Consider the following 17,086-nt stretch of genomic DNA (forward strand, 5'->3'; position numbering starts at 1 on the left):
AAGAAAGCACCCCTCTTCATGGAAATGAGAACCAATCCTCACGCCTACACAGCAATAATACTTCCCTTACTTAGTCCACTGCTGAACTCAGAAGCATCGATTCTATTTCTCTGGTTAGTAAAAAGTACAATCTTCTATCAAGACATTGACACATCAAAAGCATTTCTGGACAGCAAAAGATAACCCTGAATATGTCACAACCTTAATAAGCACATTTAGGTGTTGTTTTTGTTTTGTTTTATGTGTTGCAATTTAAAAAAATCACCTAGTCCATTTAAATTGTATAATCTAGGACTTGAAGATAGAAAAATCAAATTCTTAAACTGGAATGTGTCTCCAGTGGGCATTATGGTTTTGATCTAGAATGTCTCCCAAAGGCTTGCATACTTCAAGGCTTGATTCCCAATTAAATAATTTCCAGAGGTGGGTGGGGCTTTGGGGAAATAACCGAAGGCTCTGACCTCATCAGTGGATCTATTCATTTGATGGATTAACCCATTATGTCCCATCATCTAACATATTGGACACGGATGAAAACGTAAACTTATAAAGTCTTACAAGAAACTTTTAAAGTTGCTCAATTTAAGTTTTTATTGGTGTCCTATAAACAGTTATGATGGGCCATAATGGGTTCATCTTTTAATTAGACTACTGGAGACGATGGAGATGGCAGATGAAGCATGACTGAAAAAAGCAGGTCGCTGGGAGCATTTTCCTCTCCCTCTCTGTACTCAGATGCCATGAGCAGAGCAACTTGCTTCCACTACACCCTTCCACCAATATGTTTCTGCCTTGAAGCCAGTTGGCCACGGGAAACTTCTGAAACCAGGAGCCTAAATAAATCTTTTCTCCTTCAAGTTGTTTATGTCAAGTATTTTGGTCATAGTGACAAAAAAAAAAAAAAAAAATCTGACTAATACAGTAAGTAGGTAAGCCAGTTAGTTTATTATACACTTTTTTTTTCCAGCACTGGATTTTGAACCCAGAGCCCTCTACTACATCCCTGGATGTTTTATTTTTTTATTTTGAGGCAGGGTATCATTAAGCTGCCAAGGCTGATCTCAAATTTGCCATTCTCCTGCCTCAGCTTCCCAAGTTGCAAGAATTACAGGCATGTATCACCATGCCCAAGATAGTTGATTATACTTTTAAACCATCAGTGAACATGATATTTAAATCTTATTAATCTTCTTATGTTATGTGTATAAACATACAAACATAAAGAGTACTTCCTTCTATCCAACTATAATTACTAGTAATAACTTAATTTTCCTCAGTGGCCATGTTATGATTGGAGGGGGGAGAGTCACTCCAAGTAGAGGGGAAGTTCCTGGAGGTTGCTGAGCTGATATGTGACATGATCCCTGTGAGTAAAAGAGACCAAAACCAGAGTGGAGGAGGAAGGACAAGACCAGGAACAAGAGGTGGAAAGACAATATAACAATGGAAGCAAGGGAAAGTGGTGGGTTAGACCAGAGGGGCCAGTGGAGAAGTGCTTAGATTCTCGGCTGCATTTGAAATGAGAATGAGATTTGATGGCTAGAAGTTTGTTTTTAAGAAAAAGAAGGGAAAAGAGTCTCAGCCTGAGCCACTGGAAGATGCGTGGAGGGCCTGGTTAGGGCAGGAGATGTTAGAATTAAGAGCTCCATTTTGGACATGATAAGCTTGAGTTGCCTATTAGACGTACAAATGGAAACCTAAGATAAAGAGTGGGAATAGTAGTCTAGATAACAAGGGAAAGATGGTGCCTCTGTGAAAGCACCAAGATTCTCAAAGCTTACATCACAAACAATGTTTCATACAAACCCATCAAATAAGGTCATAAACCTTTAATACATTAGAGTGTGGAAACATCTCAGGGGAAATCCAAGACCTCTGGAAAACTAAAGTGAAAATATAAATTTAAGACCTCATAGGCAGCCAGGACAATTTATAAACTTAATATTTGGGCAACGGTAACTGCATCAGAGGCCTGAAAAGGATTACTACCCATATAAAAAATATATATATATAAAGAAAACATAGATTTAATTAGAAAGGGAAAGAAAAATGATTAACCATTTCTGAAAACTTTACTACAGACCATTATGAAACCAAAATAAGGACAAGGTAGCATCATTTCAATGTCCCATTGGTTCTGAAAAAAAAAAAAACAACAAGCAATGGTGTTTCTGCAGCCTGACAGTTTGAACATTCTGCAGAGATGCAAGTCCATTATGTCACACAGGACAGCCCACAGTAATTAGCAAGATAATTAGTGAGAGTTCACTGTTTTTAGCAATGATTGATGGTAGGAGAGGAATCAGTGTATGTACTCTTCTCAGTAAAGGCGCACGGCCCAAGATTTTACCCCTTGGTCACAGCCTGAGTAATTATATCCCAGGGTCCAAATCAAAAACAGAATTGTGTATCTGCTATTTTTAACCCTGCTAATTTTTGTCTTATTTGAATGTCTGTATACTATTCTATTTGTTACAGTTTCATCATTGTTACATTTCATTCCAAAGCCAGAAAACTGTCCATGGCAGCTGAAAGTATTTCTTGGGTTTGGTTTGGTTTGGAAAATTGGGGGAGGGGAGGAGAAGTGGATGTCTAATTGGGACATTTCTGGGAGAAATTGTCATAGGAATGCATGCTATTTAGAGTACAAGTATTTGAGGCCACCGCATACACACTCAGCAATTAGCTCCAAGAAGAAAATGGTTCACCTTACTACTCACTGAAATGCCTGATGTCCACACCTTCTCTGAGTGCTTAGATTATTAGCAAAGGTATAGGGACACTTTTCTACTCCCCCAGAGTACAAGCACCAGTTTATCTACTTCACATGGCTCGGGGACTGCAGGCTCTTAGACATACACACATCCTCATGTAGTCACTCCTTGAAGCCACTTCCATCCAACACGGATCAACCAAGCACATGGCAACCACAACACCAGGAAGACTCTGAGAATCACCCTCCCCAGAACTGTCCTCAGAATGACCCTCAAAACCCATCTTCTTGTTTTAATAGAAGAAATCTTTTATTTAGGAAAGAACAGTTCCAGAGGCTGCTCAGTAATTAATACCACTCACTAAGTATTTCCACACACCAGGCAAAGCACATCTTATATGGGTGATCCCATTTAGGCCAGGCACAGTCTCTTTATTATTGTGCATGTTATTGATAAGGACGATGGGGCTTAGAGAGAAGTTAGAGAGACTAAGCAACTTACCCAAGTCTGAATAAATATAACTGCAGATTTCTCAGAACCACCCCCCCATCCCCCAGCAATTCTTCTACGACTTCCTTACAACAGAGGTAGTAAGGCAAGTCCGAGGAATTTCTGATAATCTAAACAGCATAGTACAAATCATAGTTAACCCACCAATAAATGGATACACCAGATCACTAAAATGCCATTTTCCTTGCTCTGAGATGAAACAGCATCAAAAAACTAGTTACCCTGAATTTTACATGCTGACAAAATGTTTAAATTGGGTGTTATGTCATTTCTTCCAAGAGTAACAAAATAAAGCATAGCTTAACCAGTTCTTATTAAATTCAGCTTGTTTCAAAGACCTACTTCTTCAAGCTGGATATCCCTATACGTAAAAGAGAAAAACTACTTCAGAGTTTCTCAAATGGCTGGCATATAATTTGGAAACACCAAACATGACCATCCTTGTTCAGTGTATAAGGAAGGAGAATCTGATGGAGGAAAAGAAAATTAAAGTTAATAAGAAAAGGTAAACAGACAAGCAAAATATCCTACAAATGCCACCAGTTTTAAACAAGATTTTTTTATCTGAAGTATTCAGTTGTGGGGGGTGGGGGGATTAGAAACCTTGCTGGTTGCAGAGAAACACCTGGAGAAATGTGTGGGTGTGAACACATGTGCACGGTTCAGAAGACATTAGCCATAGGTCCTTATCATCAAGAGGAAAAATACCTAAAAGGAACAGAAACCTCCCTATCCAATCCAAAGTTTCAATGAAAAAAAAAAAAAAAGAAAGTGGAAATCCACAGACCAAGGTTCTGATCTTTCTGGTCATAGCAATTATTCTGAAGACCTCAAGCAACTGACCTGACCTCTCAGGATTTAATTTCATCTTTAAGAACACAGAAATACTAATCTTGGTAAGTACACTGTGAGGACCATGTGAGATTATAGATACGACAGTGCCTCAATAAATTGTTTAGGTTTGATACAAAAGCTGCATGTTCTATTTGTATTTTTATCAAGGCATTGGAGAGCTGAGTTGCAAGTTGATTTAAGGCATTCTACTCAGCTGACAGGAGGGGACTTCTCTAAGCTTTGAACGACATGAACTTAATGGAACCCATTGGCAAAACCACTATTGCACATATAGTGTATTAGCAGGTCTGTTAACAGGTAAGAAGAAGCACAAAGAACCCAGTAAAGTGACCTGGACTATAGCTAGATACAGCAAATTCTTAAACGTCCACACCAAGGGAAAGGAAGCTCCAAAACAGACACTGGATCCAGCAGATACTCAAACATCAATTTCTCCATTGTTCTGGGGGGCTTTTTGTATGTCTCTAGCTGTGCTTAGATTTGACTACATCTAGATTTATTCTTGACCCCCAGGAAAGGCAGGAGGAAGCAGTCCAGGAGCACGTGATGATCTTGTTCACACGACCCAACTAGAATTAAAAATATGGCAGGACAATTCCCTCAAGTGGACACTGCCATGCAGATAAGCAAGAGGCGGGTGTCCCCAGCTATATAATTACAGAGCCAAGCTCAGAGCAATGTAGTCACTTGCAATGGGGTCCTATTTATACTTCATTCACTGGTTTATTTGAACTTAATTACTCTGTAATTAGTGTCTATCGGTAGAGGAAATTTGCTTGAATTTCCATCCTTTTCATCTCTAAATAGAAGGCTTAGAAAAACATTTAGTGTTAAGGTAGTTCTTGTTAACAAATAAATTTCTTCTACAATAGAATTAAAAGGAGAATTCAAATTCATTACTCTGTAATTCCAGATAAGGAACGTTTAGCTTCCATCCACCCTTTAGGCAGTGAAGACATCTATATAACAAAAATGTATTTGAAGCACTGAGTTAATTCCCAACTGTGGCAGAACAGGTAGCCAGTGACGGAGAATTCTATTCAAATTTGCCATGAATGAACATGATTGTTTTTTGACTTTTCATTATTCTGAATATAAAATATGGTAACTGGGTCGACCCCCATTTATAATGGAATTCCTAGAATTAAATTCAGTTAAAATTATACTGAATTTATATGAATTCTAAACACAAAGGCGCCCCTGTAATATTGCAGAATTCAGACACTCAGTGGGCTCTGAATGAACGAATTATAGGAATGAAGGAAATTTTCAAAAGGTTAAAGGGCTCCTATAGCAATTGTGAACAGAACACTTTGTAAGAATAAAGCCTTTTGATTATGTATGTTCTCAAAAGGAAAAAAAATTACTTTCATTCAGAAAGCTCATCCTCAATGAGCAATTAATTACTAATATCTTAATGATGGATGGAACAGGGTGTCCTGCAGCAGTAAGGTACGAGAACTTGAACTTAAAAGTCTGGGAATACATTACTGACAGAGTGGGTTATTATCATGGATCACAAGGGTTTTCCACAACTAACCCCAGAACTTGGACAGATATGAATGGAATCACCCAGACAAAATTACTTCCAACCATGGACTGCCTTTGGATAAAGAGCCCTGGGGGAAAAGCTGGAAGAACAAGGGAGAAGCAAATGAGCGTGATGAAGAGGAAAGTGGCAATTCTCGAGAGTCTCCGTCCTCTCCTCCCTCCCCCACCCCCAGGAAAACATGGCTAGCTGAAAGTGAGCTTGTGGAATGTGGAGAACGGGAGTCACATGATGAAATAAGTGTTCCACTAAGATTAATCTGACAGCAGTGAGATGGATGGATTGACAGAGAGAGAGAACAAGAGGGGGGGACAGAACAATGCAGAGAGAGGAGGAGGAAGGGATTCAAGGGAGCAACGTCAAGACTTAATAAGCCACTATTTATAGGCAGGAGATGAAGAAAGAGGAGTCAAAGATGACTCCAAGGTTCATTCTCAGGATGGGAAACCAGCCCCACCGCTGAGAAAAACAGGGTTAGCAAAAGGAGAGCTCCCTTCTTGCCCTATTTACTTTCATATTGGATAAAGCCACTAACCCTGGGCAATGCCACCAGGCACAGGCTCCTGAAAATTTTGTGGTTTGTTTGTTGGTCTGTTTGTTTGTTTGTTTTGGTACTACAGATTGAACCCAGAGGCATTCTACCACTGAGCCACATCCTCAGTTCTTTTTTTTGAAACAGGGTCTTGCAAGGTAGCTGAGGGTCTCCCTAAGTTACTGAGGCTAGCCCAGAACTTGCAATCCTCCTTCCTTGGCCTCCCAAGTCACTAGGATTACAGGTATAAACCATGCCTAGCCTGGGTTATTTTCAACTGGCTACAACTAGAAGGACTCTGGCCCACACTGTCAACTGAACTGAGAACCAGTGAAGACAGTCTAACACCAGTAGTTACATAGCTAGCAAAAATGAGTCAACCCCTGAGCAGAAAGATTATTTAGAGACACACACTGAAGCAAGACTTTCAATAGGACAGCTGTGGACTGTTCAAATCCATCCAGGGTACAATGATCAAAAATGGTCTAGACTTTATGGAAGAAAAGAATCAAAAATTACGGTCCAAACTCGAATGCCTACAGGAGTCAAGCAAGTAACAGAAATGAAGAAGGGTGGGTGTTGGGCAGCAAGGTATCTTAACCTGTCTGGTTTCTGTGACTGTAACTGAATAATACCATAAACTGAGTAATTTATAAAGAAAATCAAGTGTAGTTAGTTCATGGTTCTAGAGGTTGGGAAGTCCACAAGCAGGCCTCTGCTGCCTGGAGAGGGCCTTCCTGCCAATCATAGCATGGCTGAGGACATCATATGACAAGATAGCATATGTGCTAGCTCATGTCCCTCTTCCTCTTCATATGAAGCCACTGAAGCCATCACAAGGGCCCAGCCTCATGACTGCCTCTAATCCTAATTGCCTCCCATTGGCCCCTTCTCCAAAGGCCCCTAACATGGATTTGGAGATTAAGTTTCCAACACACAAACTTTTGGGGGAGACATCAAACCTCAGCGCAAGAAATAGGATGGAGGGCGACAATAAACAGCCTGTGTCCACCCTATCTAAAAAGGAGCCACTTCCTGACAATAGGTGGATTCAGCCTCATTGCTCTGCTCGATCAAGAGTGACCCTGCACCCACCACCATCTACCACGGCTCATTTTTTATGTTCTTCAAGCACTTGTCAATGCCTGGAATCACTGTGTGCTGTTGTTGTTCCTGCTGTGCTGTGGTCTGTCCCCTCCTGTTAGAAGGTGAGCTCCAGGAGGAGCCACGTGCTTGGCATTCAATCAATGCCTGCTCACCTCTAGATTCCCCAGGGCCTACTATGCAATAAGACATGAGCCCCAAACCAAACCCCTCGTGTCGAGACAGCCCTCATCTTCTGCTCCGGTCACTCCCAATGCCTCCTATCTCCCTCCACTATAGATTCTGGAAAGAAAAGACCTGGGTTCAAATCCTGGCTCTGTCTGGCACTCACTAGCAGTTAATCCTTTGTGAAAATATTAAGCAAAAGTCTTGGGGCTGGGGATATAGCTCAGCTGGTAGAGTGCTTGCTTCACATGTACAAGGCCCTGGGTTCAATCCCCAGCACCAATAAATAAATAAATAAATAAAGTTTTTCTAGAGAATAAAGTAGGATTTTTTTTAAAGTCACTACAAATATAACACTAATGCCTGATTCTTTAAAATTCCCCACACTTAGGTTTTCCCTTCTCACACTTAGCCACATCCAAGGTGCTGCTGCTACCCAGCAGGACACATGGTGCAAGTAGAGCCTCTGTTCTGCTGCCCCTGGCTTGTCCTCTCTCCACCTCCTGCACAAATGCATTTCCTAACAGTTCTTGAGGACCAGCCCAGTTCTCTTTTCCCCCGTGATGTTTCCTCTGACTTCCTTGGGCAAAGATCACTCTCCCCTCTGGGTGTCCACAGTCTTCTGTTCTCACCACTGTAACTACACAGACATGAACCACAAGCCACCAGCTCCCTGACACCCCACCAGTGAGCAGAGTAGGGACTAAGTGTTACTCCTTGTCCTATTCCCCAGAGCCTAGCAAAGTGCCTGATTCAAAAGAGGTTTTCAATAAATGTGTGCTGAATCCAACAAACCTGAACACCTAACAGATGTGAATCTGATCTACTAGAAACCATACGAGCAGGGAGACACATCTTGCTGTGCCATCAAGCAACCACCTCATAACAGTGACAAAAGCTATCACATGGTCAGCTCGTGGTTGGCCCATTATGGTCAGTAACAGTGAGGGGGATCATCTAAGAAATGTTAATACATTAGTCACCCCCTAATCTTCAGGGGATTCATGCCAAGACCTTCAGTGGATACTGAAACCAGGTACAGTAACAAACCCTAAACAGATTGTGATTTTTTTTCCTGTACACACATGTATACAATAAAGTTTAATTTATAAATAAGATAATAAGAGATTAATAATAACAAAATAAAACAAGTATAACAACATATTGTGATACAAGTTATATAAATGTTCTCTCTCTCTTAAAATCTTATCATACTAACCCTTTTTCTTACCCACAATCACCCATCACAACTGAAACTGCAAAAAAAAAAAAAAAAAAAAAAAAGCCATGGATAAGGGGTACTACGATATAGGTATTTTTGTTATATTAAACAATAAAACCATAAGGTATAACTTATACAGTGCCCAAAAACTCAAGACCAAAAAATTACCTCTCCCATTGATCCAGCATAGTGTCAAAAACACTAAATCTTTTTTTAATTTTGATTTGATTATATCATGAAATTTTATGGGAACTGCTATACTATACTCTTTCTAACATATGGATGTTCAATCATCAATTCATTTGACTGATATTTACTGAAAGCCTCCTCTAAGCCAGGATTCCAAATAAAAGCACTACAAGTCTGAATTCTACATAATTTTATAATGACTGCTTTAAAAACCTGGAAAATTTGGGAGGGGGCTGTGGAGGACAACATAGATTTTATATTATAATATAATCTAATAGATAGCCACTCTATTAAATCTGAGGAAGGGCCCTGTGACAATTCAGACTTGTCAAACAATTAACTTTATACAATGAGTTAGGAAGAAGCAAGGACATGTCCAAAGTGTAGTCCATAAAATTTTAAACAGCCAGGCATGGTGGTGTTTGCCTTAAGTCCCAGCTACTTGGAAAGCTGAATTCCCACCCTCCCATGGTCCAGAATATGGGACTTTCTGTTGACTTTTAAAAATTGATTCCTGGGGCTGGGACTGTGGCTCCACGGCGGAGCGTTCGCCTAGCACATGCGGAGCCCTGGGTTCGATCCTCAGCAGCACATAAAAATAAATAAATAGGGATATTGTGTCCAACTGCAACTAAGAAATAAAAAAAAAGGAGGGGATAGAGCTCAACATTTAAAAACAATAAAAAATAATAAAAATTAAAATTTATTTCTGATAAGTGTCATAAAAAAACATGTGTTCCAGAATTCTAAAATCGTGTGAGAGTATCTCATATGTAAGACACTTAGGACCATTTACACCACGCCAAGAAAAAGAGAGCTTCTGAAAAGTCAATAAATGTGGAACCAGTCTTGTCCAAAAGTAAAGTAGAAAGCATACATAATCACTGTCATCCAAATTCACTTAGGCTGGGGGAGTAGGTCAGTGTCAGGGCTCACACTTAGTATGCTTAAGACCCTGGATTCAACCCCCAGCACTAATAAATAAATAAATATTGAATTCACTAAACCTCTCGCTCCTCAATCTGGGGTGGTAGAGATTAGAAAAGGCCTGTTTACCCAAATATCATTCCATGACAGGAGGCAGTTTTGTTTGATTTCATTTATATCTGTCCAAACTCTAGGTCACATTTCCCCATGCCCCGTGGAACTCATAATGTACCCCCTTCATCCCTTCCCAACCAGAAGAGAAAAGAATTCTAAGGGAATGGGATAGAGGACAAGTAAATTTTGATCAAAGAAAAATTTCTGGAAAAAGTTTCTGAATTTCCCTAGGAACAGACCTCATAGGATTATCTCAGAATGAATAAATGAATGAGTGAATGAATGAATCTAAGGGTTTCTCCTGCTTTCTAAATGTATGGCTCATAAGAACTGATTTTTTAAAAGTTAAAGATATATATATATATATATATATATATATATATATATTTTTTTTTTTAAGCTAAGTGTTTTTTCCTTCTCCATTTTCACATGATACTCAATACAACACTGGTGGCACCAGAGGTAGAGGGGATATTTCCGCCCCCCACACCAAGCCATTGCATTGAACACAATGCTAGTGTCCTCTGATTCAATTCATAACACCATCCATTTGGAGATTGGGTCAGAGCCCAGAAATTGAAAGCTTAGTCCCACAAGACTTCAGTTACTCATTTCAGATGCCAATCACAAGCCCCAAGTTGGGGGCTTGAGCTTCTAAAAGACATGCTATAAACTGTGGTTCCCATGATGCCCTCCTCAGAATCAATTTAATTTGATAAGAGAGACAGAACTCAAAGACTATATATTTTGCGGGGGGAGAGGGGGAGGGTGCTGGGGATTTGAACCCAGGGACTTCTGCATGTGAGGCAAGCACTCTACCCACTGAGCTATATCCCCAGCTCATTTACTGACTTATTACAAAAGCCATTACAAAAGATACAAAGTAATGGCCATATGGAAGAGATGCTTAGAGCACATTATTGGAGAAGGGGCAAGGAGCTTCCATGCCCTTCCATGCCACCCTCTAGGAACCTCCACATGTTCAGCTATCTGAAACCTTCCAGAAACTAGTTCCTTTGGGTTTTTAAGAAAGCTTCAGTTTATAGACATGACTGATTACATTACTGTCAATGATCAACTTCATCTTCAGTCCCTCTTCTCGGGGATGAGACTAAAAGTCCTAACTCTCCAATCATTCCTCAGTCTTTCTGGTAACCCATCCCACCCTGAAGCACCTAGAGGACCCCAGACACTAGTCTTCATATTATCATACAAGAGATCTTTATCACTCAGGAAATTCCAAGGCTTTTAGGAGAACACAGGATGAAGACCCAATATATATTTCACAATATCACACATGACAAAATTAAATTTTTCCATTTGGGGTATTAACACTGCCACATGATAGTAATATTCACTTTCTAGGTAAAAAATATATATATATATAATCAATTATCAGAAAATATAACTGTCTGTAAAGAAATGAATTTGCATAACCACCAAAAATCAAAGAACATAACCATTTAATTCCGAGTTGTCTATAAATTCCCCATCTGCTCTGGACTATCTTGGTTTATGCCTTTCATCCTGGTACATTTATTAAGTGTGCCCACTCCTCCAAAAAAAAATGGAGATTTGGACAATTGGTAATTCACTACTCTAGCTGGAGAATGAAAGAATTCCTGAACATTCTTTCTTTCTTTTGGTACTAGGGATTGAACTCAGGGGCACTCAACCACTGAGTCACATCCCCAGCCCTATTCTGTATTTTATGTAGAGACAGAGTCTCTGAGTTGCTTAGCACCTGCAATTGCTGAGGCTGGCTTTGAACCCGCAATCTTCCTGTCTCAGCTTCCCCAGCCACTGGGATTACCTGCATGCACCATTATGCCAAGCTCCTGAACACTCTTTGACAATGAAACTAATGTTTTCAATGACAACATATGTTCAGAAGTACTTGACACGATCTGCTTTTAAGCTCTCCAATTTTGAAAGAGTTAATAAACATTTTAACTTTCACAGCTGTTAAGTAATTAGGACCCATCACTACTGAGTACTTATGAAACAGCTTCAGACATAAATGTGGAGCTTGGCCTGGCAACCTATATTTGGGAACTTCCCTCTCCACATCTACCCCCAATCTGGGGATCCAGGAGAGAGGCACAGAGGCACAATGATTCAGCATTTCTAAGGCATTTCTAAGCATTTCATTAAAATGTGCTTCGGTGCAATGGAATTAGGGGAGGAAAAAGTGACCCATAGCACACAGATATTAAAATTGAAACTTTTTTTTATAAAAGCAAAAAATAATGACATTCCATACTTTCTCAATGAAACATTTGTAAAGCAGCCAAACTAACAAGTGTGTCTCCCAGCACTGTTATCAGGCAAGTCATCCTAAAATGTAGCAGGAAGCATATGAACCCTTTTTGTCAACTTGTTCAAGAGATGCTTAAAAACAGAAGCAGAAGGGAAACCACAGAACACAATGGTCAACTTCAAGGCAGCCCCCACATCAGAATGATACTGTTCGTACCTAGAGGGGAACCCTTTTTTAGAATGCTGCTTATGTCACTTGTGTAACTCCTGAAGGGACAGAGCATGTCTTTTCCAACCTCCCACCCTCAGTTCTTATCTGTGAATCCTTCATATACAGCTTGCATACCAACAATGTGCAACAAAATCCACTGAATTAAACAAGAAGAGAAGAAAAATGCTTTCATATATGATTTCTATATAAACATTCTTTCCAAAGTAGAAAAGAAACCCACCACCAGGGTGGGAGTGGAGAGGTTAAATCATTCCAACAGCAAGTGAGTGCTCCCTAGTTGGGATTCTATTTCTCTACCCAAGTGGTGGGCAAAGGTTGAACAACCTTATTATCATAGAAAGTCAGATATATTAGTCAAATCATGTTCCACAAACAAAACAACTATGCAAACTTAGACTATAAGACAAGCATTAGTCATAGCCCCCAATACCTCAGTTATAAAATTCTTCTGAAATTTCTTTCACATTTCAGCTGCATAGGGCTTGAGAAACTTTAAAATAGGCTTTAATGCAGGTTTTTTTTCTCCTCCAGCAGCCTATGCAAGGGCACTGAGAACTAGCCACTTAACCACTGAAGGTCACATTCATAAGGAAAGTTATGGACCTCCATTCATCCTATCAAGGGGACCCTGATGCCTCTTCCTAAAGGCAACACCCACCACTCATTTCAATAAGGCAAATGGGTTTATATGATGTGTTAGTCCATTAAGTAACAGAGAAGCTTCTGGTGGGAAAGACCTGGCAGAGAACAGAGACCCATTATCTCAGTAAAGGTGGGCAACAGCCACTTTATAATAATGTGAAACAAAGTTAACTTCACCAATATTCAATATGGAGGAAGCATCTCTGAGACTTGCCTTCTTTTAAAAAATAATAAAAATTAAATATTCAGCCCTCTTGAACTTTATAGTAGCTGATTTACAGCCTTTGGAGAGTCACCCAAAGTCTTGCATTTTTATCTCTCTGTCTATAAAATGGGGATAAATACTGTTACCACTTATCTGTATTTTAGAAAACAAAATAAAAACAAGAATATAAACCACAGATGGTTTTCTTAAATTCTTGAAGCTTAGACAGTTCCTGTGCTTGTCAATGAACAGATATAGGTCAAAATGAAATATTTAACATGTGGACTTTATTTTCTGCTCCTAATAAAGAACAGAAGCACTGATAATCCATTGTGTAAACTTGCCTGGATCCAAAATATTATTAATTTAAATAAATAATTGGAAGAGTTTAAGTAGATCCCTTAAACTCTTTGACATTAAGCATCTTTTGTCTTCCACTGAATATCCTTTTTAAAATCAGTTCCACTTTCTGAACTAAACTGAAAGTAAAACAACTCCTCCCAATCAATGCAGATGAAGTTTTGAAGCACTATGTCAACCAAAACTGGTGTTCATATTATGTAAATAATTTTTTCTAGTCTTCATAATCTTTTAAAATGTCAAACTGTTGACCTACTAATAATAGAATTTCAATATTTTCTTCCTAATGATCAACTGAAGAAAGAGTAAACTTAAACACTCCAGTTCTAAATGGAAAGATTGATGAGGAAACTGCTGCCAAACAGCCCCTTACAACAATCTTGTGTGTGCAGATTGAATGGAGTTTTTACATCCTGGGAGGTAGAATCCTGCACCCTTACATAAAGGCTCACAGAATCAAGGCGGGACATAAAAACAGTCACGCTATTGCTCAGTGCCCAATGCACCTGAAAGACACATGGACCATGTTTCAACTGCTAAGCTTATAAAGGTATCCAAAACTGCCAATTCCAGTTTAGTCAGAGAAAAGAAACAAACAGTAACCCTATCCCAAGTAGATAGTAACCCAGTAGATCCCAAGTTAATTTCCTCCAGTTTCTCCCCTATAATAATATTAATTTATTTCTTAATAAGAAATGCTGCAGTAGCATTTGTGAAATCAGATTTTGGCAGAAAATCAAAGCAAAGGAAAACTCTTCAATGGCAGGTACTTTGCCTCCTGCCCAGCCTCCTGCCTACCTTATTATGTTTTTGCTGGTGTCTTGCCTTTGTGTCAAGAACATGATAAGGGCTTTCTGAGTCTTGGTTGATATAATATATGAGTCTTGAAGGCAGTGTGATTTCTTTCTGCATTACATTGCTGTAATTGATGTTACTGCTGCTATTCTGTTGCAATGTATTGTCTTCATCTGCCAGGACTCCCAATTTTTTTTCTGCAGTTTCATTCCAGTGCGGAGCTGGGGGGACAGGAAGCACAAACATACACAAACACACACATATACACCCCATAAATACATATGTACTAAAATGCATTTTTTCATTAATTACATTAACAAAGTTTTCTATTTATAAACAGGTAAGAAGTAGAGTCAGAGAAAAGCAAGTTATGGCAACAATGAAATGGCCTGAATAAGTTAACAACCAATAAGGCTTATACAATCATGCACTAGAATCAAGTATACATTTTTTAGCCAGTCTTAAATCTATACATCTAGATATTAGGGGGAGGGGCAGAATGTACTTAGGGAAAAGTCATTAAAAGTACTTGTTCAGGGGTCTTGACCCTCATCTCCACCCCTTCTCTGAGTCTACAGAAGTTCAACTGTACTCTGTTCAATAGTATCCCATCTGAGAACTAAGAACACTCCAATGGTAACTTGAATGCTGACTTCATGGACACGGAATTTTAATTGATTCTTTTAACAAAATGGAAATTTTTCCATTCTTTTAACTTTGAGATGAGCAAAAATCCTTTGCCATAGAGGGATATGGATGTTGCGGCCTTCGATTTATTTTTTTATTTTCCTGCCCAGGCCAACTTTCTGCTTTCAGTGATTTCCAATCATGAATGTATTGGATATTGTGTTGTTTTTAATTGTTCATGACATGCATTTTAAGAAATCACAACCAAAGGTCGTGCACAAAGTATGTCTTCTGCACTTTCATTCTTTGGTCCCTGAAGTATGCCTCCCTCATCTTAATCTCAACTGCAGTGAATAAGCCCAGTGGGAAATTTGAGGAAACAACCCATTGCCACTATTATCATTGCATGCTCCCCGCATTCATATTAAGGCTCCAGCACACAAGAAGCAACTTGCTCCCTTGCTGCATTTCCCAACCACTGGTTTCCCCTTCGCAAGTTGCATGAGATCGCTGAAGGACCCAGGATCCACTAAATACCTCCCAGTGGTACCACAGTAATTGAGATGGGTTTTTTGTGAATGCAACATAAATGGACTTCCAAAAGTGAACTAGAATGAACCAAGGGGTTAGGAATGAGAAGGGTGGAGAGGTAGACAGGGAGGCACGGAAAGGCCAAGCCTGGGACATGTCCAGGGCGCACGGACCCGCGTGCCCTTCGCTTTCCCCTACAGGGCCCCGCGGGGAAAGCAAGGCAAAGGGCACTGGGCCATACCCACCGCTGGGCGCAGGGGCCCCCCAGGCACCGGGCCGGGACGAGGAGGCGAGCGCAGGCAGCAGGAGAAGGACGAGGAGCAGGAGACAGGGCGGCGCGCGGGCCGGGGCGCGGACAGGCACTGGGCCGACGGGGCCGCAGCAAGGGCCGCGAGAGGCGCCGGCAAGGCTGCAGCCTGCCAGGAGCAACCGCCGGGAGCTGCTGCCGGGCGGCTTCATGGCTCATAGCTCCCGGGCGCCGCTCGGTGTGGCCAGCTAGAGCGCCAGGCTGGGCTGCGGGGCGGTTGCGGGCGGAGCCGGTCACGCCGGCTGGGCGCGCATGGTGTCACCGCGGGCAGGGGGCTCAGGGCTGGGGGCTCAGGACTGGGCGGCGCGCCCTCCTCAGCTCTCCTCTCAGCCCCTCCCTGGGCGGATGGCAGAGGAGTTCAGGGGTCCCCGCCGCTCCGCCAACTTGGAGCCTCCTCAGCGGTTGCTCGCTCCCCGAGGCGGGCGCGGCCGCTCAAGAGACTGCGGGGGCTGCTGCCGGGCCTGAGGGTGCTGAGGCGGCGCGCAGGAGCGAGCAGCACGGGGACGCGCGGCTCGGGCGTGCGCCCCTCCCTCGGGAACGCGCCTGAGACGGGTTTCGGGCCCTGGTACTGATGCTGATGCTGATGCTGATGCTGTCGACGGGCATGGGACGCACTGCGCATGCTTTACTGTGGGGAAAGGGGAAACAGCAGAGTGATGCAGCATCCCAGGCAGCATCAGAGGTGACGGTGGCACCTCCAAAGATGGGGGGGGGGGAGCTGGCAGTCAAGGGGGAGTCTGGGGAAAAGAATGAAAAGTGTGGGGACTCCTGGGCCAGAAACAGGCACAATCAGGAGAAAACAGCCCAGGAAATCGACTTTTCTTTTCCACCATCCCAGACCTCACATACCCTGTCCTATTCCAACCCCCATCTGCTTAGGAAAAACTAAGGCCAAGCATTTCCATCTTTATCCTTTATGTATTTTCTTTCTGCAAGTAAACATAAAGGATTGCAGCCAGGGAAGTAAAAATAGCCTTGCTTCTCATTCAGCTTGCTAACAGCGAGTGGGACCATGGCTGGGAAGCACATTGGCCTATGCGGGCCACAGAGCGTCAGGAATCCCCACGCAAGAGTACTCCGCCAGGGCCTGAGTCCTCCCCTGTCTGTGCCCAGGGCCTTTGAGGAAAGCATATGAAGCCTGAAAGTGTTTCCTCAAAAAGTTCAGGAAGTATGACTGGGTGCAATCAGGAGGGGTTTAGACATTCTGGAGAGGAGGAAATACAGAGATTCGGAACTGAGTGTGCGGC

At 41.5% G+C, this 17,086-nt stretch overlaps 1 protein-coding gene across 1 annotated transcript in view; it reads right to left on the minus strand.

Moving 5' to 3' along the window:
- Nucleotides 1–15,991, minus strand: part of Adam23 (ADAM metallopeptidase domain 23) — a 164,565-nt gene extending 148,574 nt beyond the window's left edge. The window contains exons 1-2 of the mRNA XM_076866096.2: nucleotides 15,778–15,991; nucleotides 14,378–14,595 (exon numbers count right to left, since the gene is read on the minus strand). Coding sequence (XP_076722211.1) covers nucleotides 14,378–14,595; nucleotides 15,778–15,991 — 432 coding nt within the window. The remainder of the gene's footprint in view (nucleotides 1–14,377; nucleotides 14,596–15,777) is intronic.
- Nucleotides 15,992–17,086: the final 1,095 nt, after the last annotated feature.

Source organism: Callospermophilus lateralis, chromosome 9 (genome assembly GCF_048772815.1).
Source record: "Callospermophilus lateralis isolate mCalLat2 chromosome 9, mCalLat2.hap1, whole genome shotgun sequence".
NCBI classification, from domain to species: Eukaryota; Metazoa; Chordata; class Mammalia; order Rodentia; family Sciuridae; genus Callospermophilus; species Callospermophilus lateralis.